At 35.1% G+C, this 13,072-nt stretch overlaps 1 protein-coding gene across 5 annotated transcripts in view; it reads right to left on the reverse strand.

The window, feature by feature from the left end:
• Positions 1-2,211: 2,211 nt before the first annotated feature.
• The window catches only part of LOC113499024 (RING finger protein nhl-1), an 87,727-nt gene continuing 76,866 nt past the window's right edge, over positions 2,212-13,072 (reverse strand). For 4 of the 5 annotated variants that reach the window (XM_026879336.1, XM_026879335.1, XM_026879338.1 and 1 more), the window contains 7 exons: positions 11,806-13,042; positions 11,528-11,700; positions 10,332-10,472; positions 5,271-5,411; positions 4,670-4,887; positions 2,897-3,111; positions 2,212-2,359 (listed from right to left, as the gene is read on the reverse strand). In XM_026879336.1, the coding sequence (XP_026735137.1) occupies positions 2,898-3,111; positions 4,670-4,887; positions 5,271-5,411; positions 10,332-10,472; positions 11,528-11,700; positions 11,806-13,042 (2,124 nt within the window). In that variant the 3' untranslated portion in view covers positions 2,212-2,359; position 2,897. The remainder of the gene's footprint in view (positions 2,360-2,896; positions 3,112-4,669; positions 4,888-5,270; positions 5,412-10,331; positions 10,473-11,527; positions 11,701-11,805; positions 13,043-13,072) is intronic. The other variant, XM_026879339.1, reaches the window with a different exon arrangement.

Consider the following 13,072-nt stretch of genomic DNA (forward strand, 5'->3'; position numbering starts at 1 on the left):
AAATAAAACAGTTGACTATTCGATCAATGTGAATAGTTAAAGGCATCAAAATAAATCGTTTTTTGGGGATGATTATTCGGGCCCGAACCGACTATCGAATAAACATTGACGACCAGACTTGCGAAGTGGCCATTCGACTATCTTTGCGAAATAAACCACGAAAGATAGCCAATTCCATCTTAAGACAACAAAACTATTTATGTAGAGTGTACTATAACAAAGAATATTGAAAAAGAAGGAAAAATCTTAGGTTGAACTTCGAAAAAATATTTCCCTGCTACATTATTTTAAAACATTAATTATTAATCTCTATAAATAAACTAATAACTTGGAAACAAATATCAAATTATATTTTTTGTTGAATAGATAATAGCGATTCATTTTTTATATCGGTACGGAATAGGGCAAGGTCACATTGAAAGCGGGAACGATTAACTTTTTGTTCGTGAAATCCATAAGTTATTAAATAAAATAAAATAATATTGGATTGTGAATAGATATTCATTAATGAAATGGGTTTTATTATTTCCAGTGTACGTGTAAAAATAATTATGAAACATGATTTGGAAGTTTTTCACAAAATAAATCTATCCAAAAGTTTATAGTTTTTTTTTTGCAAAACTATTACTTATAACATAAAAAATATATATAAAGAAATATGAATGGATAAATATATATTGTATGTGAGTGATAAAAATTGTATTTCATAAATATTTTATCGCTAATCACGCCCGCTGTGTCTATAACTTTATTATTAAACACTACTTTTGCTCAAATATATTTTTGATACCTTATTTTGTAAGCATTACATTTCGTAGAAAAAATATTTACGGGTACGACTAGACGTAACTATTCTCATATTTTTTTTATAGAATAAACTTAATATCCATTTTATTTCGCAGATCTGTACTTTATTGAATAAATTACAATTCTTTATTTCAATTTCGAAGTATAAATTTTTTTGCCAAAGATTAATTCAAAAAAGTTTGTTATACATTTAACATATTAAGGTAATTATGACTCTTAGTCACATAAAGGCTATTAAGTTAATAAGACAATTACAATACATTTAAGTCGACTAGTGATATTATAAGCAAACGATTGACTAAAGCTAATGAATATGGTATTTTTATAACATTTTATATCACCTACCGTTCGTCCCACAACTTGCTCAAAGCGCATTTTATTTTAATCTTAGGTTATATACTCGATGTATCTGGATACTGACTAACAACAAGAAATTATCAATGATGGTTAAAATATAGTACATTTTTCTCCTAGAATTGAAGCAGTTTGTTTTCTTGCAAATTGATAATTTGCAATTAAATCACCATACTGACACGCTATATATGGCAAAACAAAGATGCTTAATCCTCACTTAAAATATTTCAAGTTTTTAATTTTACAAATATTATTCGAATGACAATAAAATGTAACTCATTTTTATAAATGCTTAAAATAATAATGTTATTATCAATCCATATTCAAGAATTTATTATAAATGCTTATTTAATTGTTAATTTTATTTAATAAAATATTTGAGCTTTTAAAATTCAATAAACCTTTATTTATTTATAAGTGTGAAAAGATTTTCAAAGTACAATAGCTAATCTGGATTTATTATTCCAGACAACAGCCAGCTGGACGGGGAACATAAAACAGAGTAACCATGCTTTGTTACTCAATTACTTTGAGTAAAGCGCTTCGGCTCAAAATCTCGCTCTTACAATATTTGGTTTCCTTCAAAAGGGAAGTTTGCTTATTGAATCAGTACTGAACATTGGTGTATATTTCAATAAATTGACTCAAAAATAAGTAAGTAAACAGGAAATTAAATAGAATAGGGTAACAGAAGTGCATCGATCGATGTCTCAATATCATACTTAAAGGTCACTCGGGCATTATTGCCGTCGAATAACACAATATTTTTTGATCTGTCGACCAATTGAAGGCAAGACGGGCCTAAGGGAAATCACAGCGTCCTTCGATGGACCATCTGTCTTTAAGTGATAACAGTAGGGACACTGATCGAAGGGAACCTTTAGATACCTATTTGAGATTTGGATCAAATGAAAAAAGCGTTCCGATCACTCTGGCTGCTTTTATATAAAAGAATTTCTACAAAAAGATTTATTTTATTTATTTGTTTCATTTAAAATGTTAAATTAATTTGCGAATAAATATTCGTTCGATTAAATTGAAATTGGCAAGTTCAAGAAAGCATGTTTATTCGAAATAAAATATGAATTTTACATTTGAAATCTTTTGTGAATATTACATTATGTTAAATAGTGTTCTGGATATTTTCGTGAAAGAAAATAATCATTGCATCCCCAATCTTGTTATAGATGATGTTTATCTGAAATTAAAAGTACAAGGCTAAATTAATAAAATTGGATTTAAATTTAAATATCTGATCATTTATTAAATTCCGTGACCAAATTTTCAGCATCTATTTTTGTAGAAATTTTGACAAAATTTATTACAAGACCCAAATGGGCTGCTACGAAACTTGATACATTTTAGTGATGATCGGTGCCGCCAGGAAGCTTTATGCCCCCAAGTAAAGGTTTCAGTTTCACGTTGTACCTACGTCAAAACCGAAAATAATATCTTAATTTAACACCACTGTTTCTGTGCGCTACTAAAAGGTAAGATATTAATGATAAAAAATATATCACTTTACAAACTTGACTATAATATGCAAATAAATTTAAAGAGAGTAGGCATGTGAAACAGTCATCTACCAGGCAATGTCAGTCTATCAAATCCACGGGAATTTGAATTAATTATTTGCTTAAATTAGAACGTCTTAAAGAGAATTTGGTATGAACTGTCAGGAAAGTGTAAAGACCTCTTTTTCCTCTAACATTATGGATACGAAGACCACTCTAACCTTAAAACACTTGTACTCTATGATTCTCTCGGTCGCAGACGATGATGTTCCCGCCGGACATGACGGCGATGCCTTCCAGACCCTTGAACTCTCCGTCACCAGATCCCCAGGAACCAAAGGCTCTGAGGAAGGTGCCGTCAGGGTGGAAGATCTGGATGCGGTTGTTGCCGGAGTCGGCAACCACGATGTAGCCTTGGTCGTCTACCGCTACACCCCTGAGGATCAAAAATATAGGTAGAGAGTTCGAGTATAATAGCAAGATACTTCTTGGACTATTCTAATATTAGTCCACCTAGACTAGCCTAAGATCACTTGAGGACGCTTTTTCATTGTTGGACTATTTTCCATGTTCAATTCTAAATTGACACATAAGTTTTCCCTGTGTACAAATCAATCCCACCAAAAGCAAAAACATTACTTTATACCTCACGATTCCGTTAAGTACTCTAACCGAGACACATTTAATGGTATAGTAAACGTCATACACATTTACAACGTACGTACCCAGAAGTAATGCCCTTATCACTCATACGAACACAATTTTTCCACCAATAAAATCTGAACTTACAACTGGCTTAGCGAACATAAAAATAGCAATAATGTAAGTCATTTTGTTCTTGAAACGAAAAGCTGTAAAACATGTCGACTTGCCGACCACGTATTCCGCTCATATTTTATTATTACGACCAGAATTCGGTCAAGGTACGTCTGGACTCAGGTTGAAAAATATTGGCATCATTGTACGAAGGTTGGCAATGACTTTTGTAGTTGGACAGACGATGAAAAGATTTTCGGAGGTTTGTTTGTAAGGTGGTTCGGTGTTGATTAGACTTAGATAACAAACCAGACAAAAAGATATCGAATAAAAAGCAAAAGTTTTTATTTTAATTTCGTGCTATTCCCAGTCGCACTTGTCCTTATTATTAAAATAAAAAAATTAACAAAAAGGTAATATTGGGATAAACCATGTAACTTTTTAGAAAACTATGTTTCAAACCACTCGGCACTTATGGACGTCCAATCGACCTTAAAGTAAATATTTGGTCCAAGTTCACAATTTAAACGCTCGTAAAGCTTAATTAGAAGATCAACCGACCACAGTTTATAGAGCCATTGGTAACACACGTTAAGACCAAATCCGCGGCTTCTGTTTCCAAGGCTAATATAAAGGAACTTAAATTTATTAGCTCATTTTAGGAGGAACGAGCGAACTTAATACTTGCAAGTGGACTTGAAGAGGTTATAAATTATATTGTTTTAGCCCAAAATGCACGTTATTTTTGTTAGGATAAGATCCAGAGTGGCTTGTAAATCATGAGTAAAGTAAGCATAAAATTGATAGTATTTTGTTTAGGTGAAATATAACTCGTAAATACATCGATAAGAACAACTGTTTGGCCTATTTTGTATGTTTAGGAAACCCAGTTTGAGTCGACCTGTTTGTTATTATTGCTAATGTGGATACAGAAATTTATGTTTAATTTGCAGAAATGCTTTAGCTACCTATTGGCAGTACTTGCTTTGTGATAGAATATTGCAATTACTGACTATTCATTTGTCCCTTTGTAATCCATTGTTTTTGAATGTGGGTGCAGGATTAATTACGCTAAAAAATATTTCGCATACATGTAGTTCATATTTTATTGGCAATTTATAAGGTTGACTGTATTTAGAACGTTTAGGAACTGGCCAGAATATATTTATATGACGTTCTAAGAGTAATACTTACTAGCCAGATAAAAAAATGGATTTGGTTTTATAAAAATATCTTACCTCGGGAACTTGAACTGTCCATCTTCGGAGCCTTCCTCGCCAAATGACGAGAGGACTCTTCCGTTGACATCGAAGACCTGTATCCTATGGTTGTTGGAGTCGGACACCAGGACCCTGTTGGTACTGGACACGGCGATGTAGTGGGGATGCTCCAGCTGACCAAGCTTAGACCCGAAGGATCCGAACTTGCCAACGAACGTGCCATCGGACTGGAATACCTGGTTGGGGCGATTTGTTTGGATATTAGGGAGTAGTAGTAGACTTTTTATCAAAAGGACCATGATAATATAAATTGACTAATCATGTGAGGTAAAGAACTTGAAGTTGCCACGTCATCATTACAAAAACACCTTCGCAGTATTACTTATCAAAAATATCCAGTTATCGTTACATTAATGTAAACTTTTCTAAATAAAAGTAACTGGATTTGAAATAAGCAGTTCAAATCGAATCATTTATATCGCTTTAAATCTGTTGACTTGAGCATAAAATGGGAAGAGGCAAGACTATAGCAAAAATACACTTTAAAGTATAAAGAAATAGTAGAAACAACGTTAAAGCTGGGAAACATTATACTATGAAAACAAGACCAAAACAGTACCTGTACTCTATGGTTTTCCTTGTCACAGACGTAAATAAATCCGAGCGCGTCCGTAGTGATGCCCCAGGGGTAATTGAACTTGCCATCGCCAGTGCCCTGACTGCCGAACGCCCTTAGGAATCGACCTTGAGGATCGAATACCTATAACAAGAAAGTACATGTTAATTACATTTCTCTGCTATATCATGCGCAGGGGAAACAGGGTTTCTATTATGATTAAATGGAACAGATGTCAGATAGGTGTTACTTGGGAAAATTTACTAGTAGATGATGATTGGTTTATCAATTTTGAAGGCAAAGATTTAATTTAGCATTTTTTCGGAAGTCTCGAAAGTAATGACTGGCCTGTTGGTCTAGTGGTTAGTGACTCTGACTGTTAGGTATACATAGGTCTTGGGTTCTCTTCCCGCCCAGAATATAAGTGGGTGTGATGAGTACGATCGTTTAATACAACCTTTGCTAGTTTGAGACTGGATGGCACTGTGTGAAAGTTGTAAAAAATTATATTAATATCTTCTGCAAGAAAGCTGATCAATTCGCTTGAAGAGTGAAAGTGACTGAAGTAGAAATATCATTTGTCGACGATTATTAACTCCATATTAAAATATTTAATGAATTTTCTAAACCGATCAGCTATTTAATAAGATGCCTATCTCTGAGGTAGCTTGGGGATATAAATAACATGTAATTAAAACTTTTTGATGAATTACCTTAACTTTAATACCCACGATTTTCAACGACGCCTACGTATTAATAATGTCATCCAAAATTTCTAATTTGCTTATCATGAAATTTAGTGAGTACTATGATGTCTAAATTATAATCAATCATTGTAAGGTTCTACCAAACAATGGCTAACAACTCGAAATAATGTTCGTGTTTATGAAAATTATTAGTAATTGCAATGCAAGCATTGTATTTGCTGTTATGGTTTCAATCAATTATCTGGCATCTGTCAAAATACACTCGAATTTATTGTTTCTAATTTGTATTTCGAAATTAATAGTGTTTGTCGAAAAACAATTATGGATCTGATAATAATTATTTTACGCATCAAATTATTAACGAGATAGTTTCAAGATATTTAAAATAAATTGCAGTTCATTATAGCGTGTTTACAATGAATTTACAGTTCAGGAGCTATTTTAAGAGGGCGACGACTTTGGTGTGGTTACCCCTGTCCTATGCACTTTAGAGTTCTTTAAACTCTAAAAACATTGTTGCAATACATAGTTTTATGACCACTAAATACGTGCTAACACCTGGAGCTCTGCCAATCAGTGAGACAAAGATTGTCAAAATATCCACACGTTTTCCTAATAAATGCTCCTTCGAAACTACCTGCCAGCGCCAAATTTCCACTTTAAGTGGGTCTGTAGATGTGATCCAGTTCAACGATTCACTGTTCAACCCAAATTTGATTCATATCGTTCATCATAATGCGAATAAAGGTAAGCTTCAATTCTGATAGATCTAGAATATCCCCGATAAAAATGCGACCTCACATTGGATTTTTCTTACATGCTTAAGCACGTACAAAGTCCAGTATATCACATTTATTACCGACTATCAGTTACATCAGCAAAAAATGTCAAATTATCTTTGCGGATCGTATAAAGCAGGATATATGGTCAAAAAAGTGCAATTTGTCTTCACCAATTGCAATTTCCGCGATCGCACGACTTAACCACTATTTTGGCCCTTCGAGACGGTCAGCAGTGACTGACACTAATGAATTACGACCAGGACAAATAGACGAATGGAATACAAATTCAGGTCTCCCGGGAAATATGCTGAGATGGGATCACTCTAGTTGTTACGGTTTCGATCGCAGCGTGTCTTTCATATCTTTATTCAGTGCCATTTGAGGAATGATAAACCTTCGGAATTGTTACAAAAGAAAATTGGAACCTAGTTAATTCACCAAAGTAAAATAGCACACACAAAAAAAGAAGATTTGCTTTTGTCATATTAGAAAATTGCGCATAAAATCTTTGCTGAAACGAAATTAAAACAACATATTTTTCCGTGGAAATAAAACACATACATCATTATATAAATTGAAATGATGACACATACATATCCTACGTGCGCAAGTAAATAAGTCCTGAAGTCGTCCCGTTTTTTAAAGCCAACCACCAAAAATATGTTGACATTAATTGTTTATGCTGAGAACAAAGAAAGGAATGGAATCGAAATTGCTAGTTTCCGAGAAAATATCGGATATTACGCGAAAGTTCGGGAACACAATTTTAAGTTATAAACCTGTTTTAACTTGAAGATCATGGTAGGGAATACATAAAGTGACTGTTAAATATTGAGGATGGTAAAGAAACGATGTTTTATCTAATGTACACGTTTTATCATTCTTTGTCCCATTTCTTGGTACTTGTGATTGTGAGCAAGACCTTTAATCATGATCTTTGTTTGCGAATATTTAGAACTAGTTGTGCTAGTGACTACAAGGCCTTTGTGTTGTGATATTCTCTTTATATTTTTACTCCATATACACAACAAATCAATCGAGAAATAATGAGAACATAATTGAATTGACTTGATTCAACAAACTGTAAAAAAATACTGTGACATTCGAGGCAAATTATTTGAACAATATTTTTGTTATTGAACGTAAACACATTTTTAAATTGTCTGTTTTCGTTCAGAGTGGATGAGCTGTTGACCTTGCTTTCTTTTATTTTAATGTACTCTTAGTATAACAGATCACTGCCAAAATACTTTTTAGTTCAAGTGCAGATATTTTGAATACATTTAAATACCATGTCAGTTTAATTTATGGTTGGAATACTGACCTCTGTTTAAAGATGGTTGGAATTATACGAACAGTTTAATTTTGTTTTGATTCTTTTGGAAATGTGTCTTTTGTAATTTTCAGCTGTTTTATTTAATTCGTGTCATTGTGGTTTATGATTTTTTAATGGAAACGGCATCATGATTGACCCCGATTTCAAGCTACGTTGAAATCGACTGCCTAAATTGTAAACTCTGTATCATTAATTTTCACCCTCGTTAAATTATTGATAATAATTTTCACCCCTTTATAATTTATTGTCAGCGGTTATTGAAAACGGAATGGAACTTGATGCTTGTATTGAGTCCAATAATGTTCTTCCAAAATTAAACGTAACTTCGGATTTTGTTTTGTTTAATATCAAAACAATGTTCAAAACTATTTACTCTTTCATATGAGATCGTTTGAACAAAGCTTTTGTTATTTCAGATGCTAAATATTAACTGGATTCAACATCTCTGTATTGTGAATGTATAATTTAAGTCACTTTGAATTTTAAATGTTAAGTATTCATATTTCCCTGCTAGCACTTCGCTTGTTCATTCCCTTTTGTTTTAGCAATGTGCTTTTGCAATAAATGTCTTCAGTTTTAAGGAATGTACATTGTTTGGGAATTTATAATTGGCACTATGACAATTTCGAATTTACTAGTTTTTGAGTAGTGAGGTGTTTGGTGTTTCCGTTTAAGAAAATTTACTATTTTTCTTTAGTTTTTTCCACTTGTGTAAGTTTGCAATTTTGACTGGCTGTGATAAAGCTGTTCATGTAAATTAAAAGAAACAGAATTTATGTGTTTTATAGCAAAATTGTTGATTATTCTTTTGTGGATCTTTATGCTTAGCGACATGAAAGAAGGTTTTTTCGTAAAATATATTGCTTATCAGAAATGTGCTACAACATATTCTTATAAAACTATGTCGAAAAAGGATAAGGCTGTAAATATGATTTGGAAATTTCCATACGTGTGCTGATTTTGTAGTATTTCATCGGTACAAGGCAGCTTGTGAAATAGGTTATCCATATCATGAATGCCAAAATAACTGAGTATTATTTTATCAAGGGCAGATTTGCTGTTGGAACACTTTCGTACAATAAAGACAGGCGTTTAAAGAAAATGTATGGAAAATGAAACTACATTCGCTGTGGTGACGGGGAAGTGAGACAAATGCTGAAAAATGTTGTCCAGCAATCAATAAGGAACATAAAGGAGAGAGTGTGGTAGTTAGCGTAGCAGAGCTGTTAGAATGACTACAACAAGATGATAACTAAACTAAGAATCGGGTAATACAAACAAGACAAAATATAGTATCAAAAGTATGTTTTCTTTTCAGTCTTTTGCTAATAATTTACTTTCATTCCATGTGCTACACTGTAAAACCGGCTTAAACATTGTTAGTTCTTTTATTTATCATTTTATGACAATGCAATAGTCAATACTACACTGCAGTTTAAGTGAGTAATCACATTAAAATAAGTTGTACGAGAACTGTGTAGTATAATTCATCATCATATAGTCGTAAAACAAAACTATTAGTATTATAACAACTACCTAAATATATTTCACAGTGAAAAAGAGCAGTTTATTTTAAAAGTGACGTGCTAATGTACCAACTTATCGAACTGCAGTTTGGCTTTAGTGCTGGCTATTAACTGATAAATTATAGGAATTGGTATTTAGTAACTGTTATTTATAACTGTTATTCCTGTGGTTTTTTATAATAGAGGAAAATGTTTTATTTAAGTACTACGTTGATTGATAGTACGACTATAGTTTTGGTTCATAGTAAAAAATATGTTTACTGATTGCGCGATTATTTTTAATTGAATATCACTAATTAAAGAAATAACCGTTCCTAATATTTAGGCATGATGCCAAATTGTTGGCAGACGGCTGTTCTATTTATTTAATTTTAATTTGACTAACCTTAAAATTTACGTAACAGTAAAGACGGATACTGTTATGTAGGGAAATTACATATTAGACATGAAAATCGAATAAATAATATTAAATATTTTTTTATTCCAGCATACCTGTATCCGACTCTTTAAAATAAATTCATAGTGCCGTGTCTCTTCAAAAAGAATCTTTAGAAATTATTGCGTTTCTATTGGAGCTAAAGACTCTACATTTTGACTTTTTAACGCTATGTATGTATCACGTCATGACAACCTGATGGTATCGTGTTTTATCATGCGTTATGCAACACTATGGCAATATTTGCCAAAACAAATATAACCTATTATTAACTTACTTGAATACGATGATTATATCTATCCGCAATGATATACTGTCCAATGCGGTTGACAGCAACGCCAGCGAGACAGTCGAATTCGCCTTCACCGCTGCCGTACTGTCCAAACTCCTTCACAAAGATACCGTTGGAATCGAACACCTAAGGAAAAAGAACCATTAGTACAGCAAAAAGATCGTTAGTATGTATTTATCCTCTTTGGAATATCTTATACTACCTGAATTATACCTTTATTTTGTTCGACTGAAAGTTTTGTTTCTCTTGTTTTTTTTTGTTAAGTACAGGCCGACCGAAAAACCGATTAAATTTATTGAAGGATATAAAAGTTCTATAAACAAAAATATTCTGATAAATAGAATAAGAAATGATAATACCTACCACTGCTCGAGGTGAAAAAGAAAATATGAACGCTGGCTTTGTTTTTATTGTAATGACCTTCAGTCAGCTTAAATTCAGAATGCATAAGCATCGAAAGAAAGTACGGTTAACACGAGCATTTCTATAAGCACTTGAGTAAATGCGTGAATGCTTTCGACTTAAATTCGGGCTTACGTGAATAATTTATGTTCTGTCTGTATTTTTCTTGTCTTGTAAATATTTTCTCGAGGGTTATTAACATTCTTAAAATATACTATCATTTTATTCTATTTGAAAACTGTCAGAAATATATTTGCCTTGTCTGTTAAAATTATGCTTCGTTGGGTATTAAAATGTCCAAAATGTAAGACCATTTTCCGTAAATATTTGCGCTCCAATTAATATTGGAATAGTATGAGATTTTTGTTTTGACCTTGTGCCAAAATTGCAAGCATGCGTTCACAATCCATCATCATTTATATTTGGAGCAACGGTCATCGAAAACCTCTCGTAACTGAAAGTTATGATACTTTCTCTAGCATTACGTGTTTTTCAGAGTAAACTATAACTTAATAATAATGACAGAAAATAGTACGTAATGGAATAAGAACGTACTATGACAACAATACTGAAATATTAGGTCGATGTGAAAAGTCCAATTTCCATTAAAAAGATTTAGATCAAACAATCTACTGCGTCTAATTACGAGTAAATTAAGAATTTTAAGACTTGTTTTCTGTATACAACAATCACTTCTTTGAGACCAATAAGGTCGAGAGGTTTTGCAATTGTGAATTTATATTTTGCAATTACTTAAATGTTGTTGTATTTTTGCTCACCTGAACTCTGTGGTTTGATGAATCAGCCACGACCATAGTGTTGTCGGGACCTACAGCGATACCACGAGGCCATGTAAAACAACCGGGTTCGCTCCCCCGACTCCCCACGCTGAATTGTAAACGGCGTTTCTGCATGTACTGGCTCCTAGGGGAGGAACCGGCTGCTGCGAAACCTATTATCAGAAATATCGATTAATACACAAATAAATTACCGAGAAAAGAAAACATCGGTCAAACCTAAGCACGCAATCTATGTACACGCCACTTCTTGCTCTAACCTGCTACCGCTGCTGTAGCCGCCGTAGGGGAGATGGGGGAGCCTGCCGCGTTTTTTGAATCGTCATCCGAACTGGCAAGCTCGTTTGCCGAGCGTAAAGGTAGCCCGAGAGACAGGCGACGTGACGTGCTCGACGATGTACTGCTAGGATCGCGATCCTTGCCCCGCGATCCGTATTTGTTTTTTAAATATCTCGCCCAGGAACTAAGAGCCGCTCCGTCTTTTTCGGCTCCGGGTGTGGGTCGCTCAGGCGAGCTCTCTCTAGACTTTAGCGCGTGTGACGACCGGCTGCGAGACAACTCCGTACCACCAGTGCCGGAGCCGTATCGAGCCGCAAGATACGCGGAAGGAGATGCTGTGGTAGGGGATACCGGATCGTCCTGATCGTCATCGTCTCCAGCACCGAAGCCGGTGTGGCTGCTTTTACTTCTAGCAAGACGATTACGGCGTTCTTTCAGGGCGAGGTACCTCGATCTAGCTGTGGGGTATTTAGTCTCATCGTCTATAGACGATGGAGGTTCTTCCTCTCTAGGTTTACTTCCATAGCGATTGCTAAACGAAGATCCAGCGCTATATCTAGGCGCAGGTTCTTCTTCGGTTTGTGAGGTTTGTCGCGTGCGGTATCGCGATTGAGTAGCGGGGGTCTCTTTGGGCTTGTTGTCAGCAGCGTCATTACGAGCGTTTGTGCTACGAGCTAGTAGCGGACCGATGTCGCTGCGAGCCATCGCCTGGCTCTCGGGCTTTCTTTGCGTAACAGGCTCCTCGTCGCTCTCCTCCGACGAATCGGTTTCTTCCTCGGAACTCGTGTCGGAGTCCTCGTGAGCCGGCTCGGCGGGTGCCGGTGCAGGCGTGGGTCGTTGTGAGCCAACAAAACGGCTCTGGACCCGCTGTGCGCCGCCTGTTGTACCGTTTGTAGCGGCCGGAGCTGTTCGTTCGTTGCCTGCGGAAGAGAAACGAGATCTTGGAGTTGGCGAAGTCGACCCGGGGCTGTACTTTTCCATTAATTCAGCGATGCTTAAAATGGCACCTGTGTGTTTCACCGCCGAGCCGGAGCTTTCTGTCGATGCACTAGATTCAGTGCTAGGTGCACGAGCGGCTGGACGGTGTGTTGCTGGTGCCTCGGTAGCCGAGGGTCTCCTAGGAGTTGTTGCCGGTTTTTGAGCCGCAGGGGCAGTTTTTCGCTGATTTCTTTGAAGAGATCCAACAGATTCGTCGTCGGATTCACCATCACTTGACGCCTGAGAAATTACATGAAATCGGTATGGGCA

The sequence above is a fragment of the Trichoplusia ni genome, chromosome 11 (assembly GCF_003590095.1).
Source record: "Trichoplusia ni isolate ovarian cell line Hi5 chromosome 11, tn1, whole genome shotgun sequence".
NCBI lineage: Eukaryota > Metazoa > Arthropoda > Insecta > Lepidoptera > Noctuidae > Trichoplusia > Trichoplusia ni.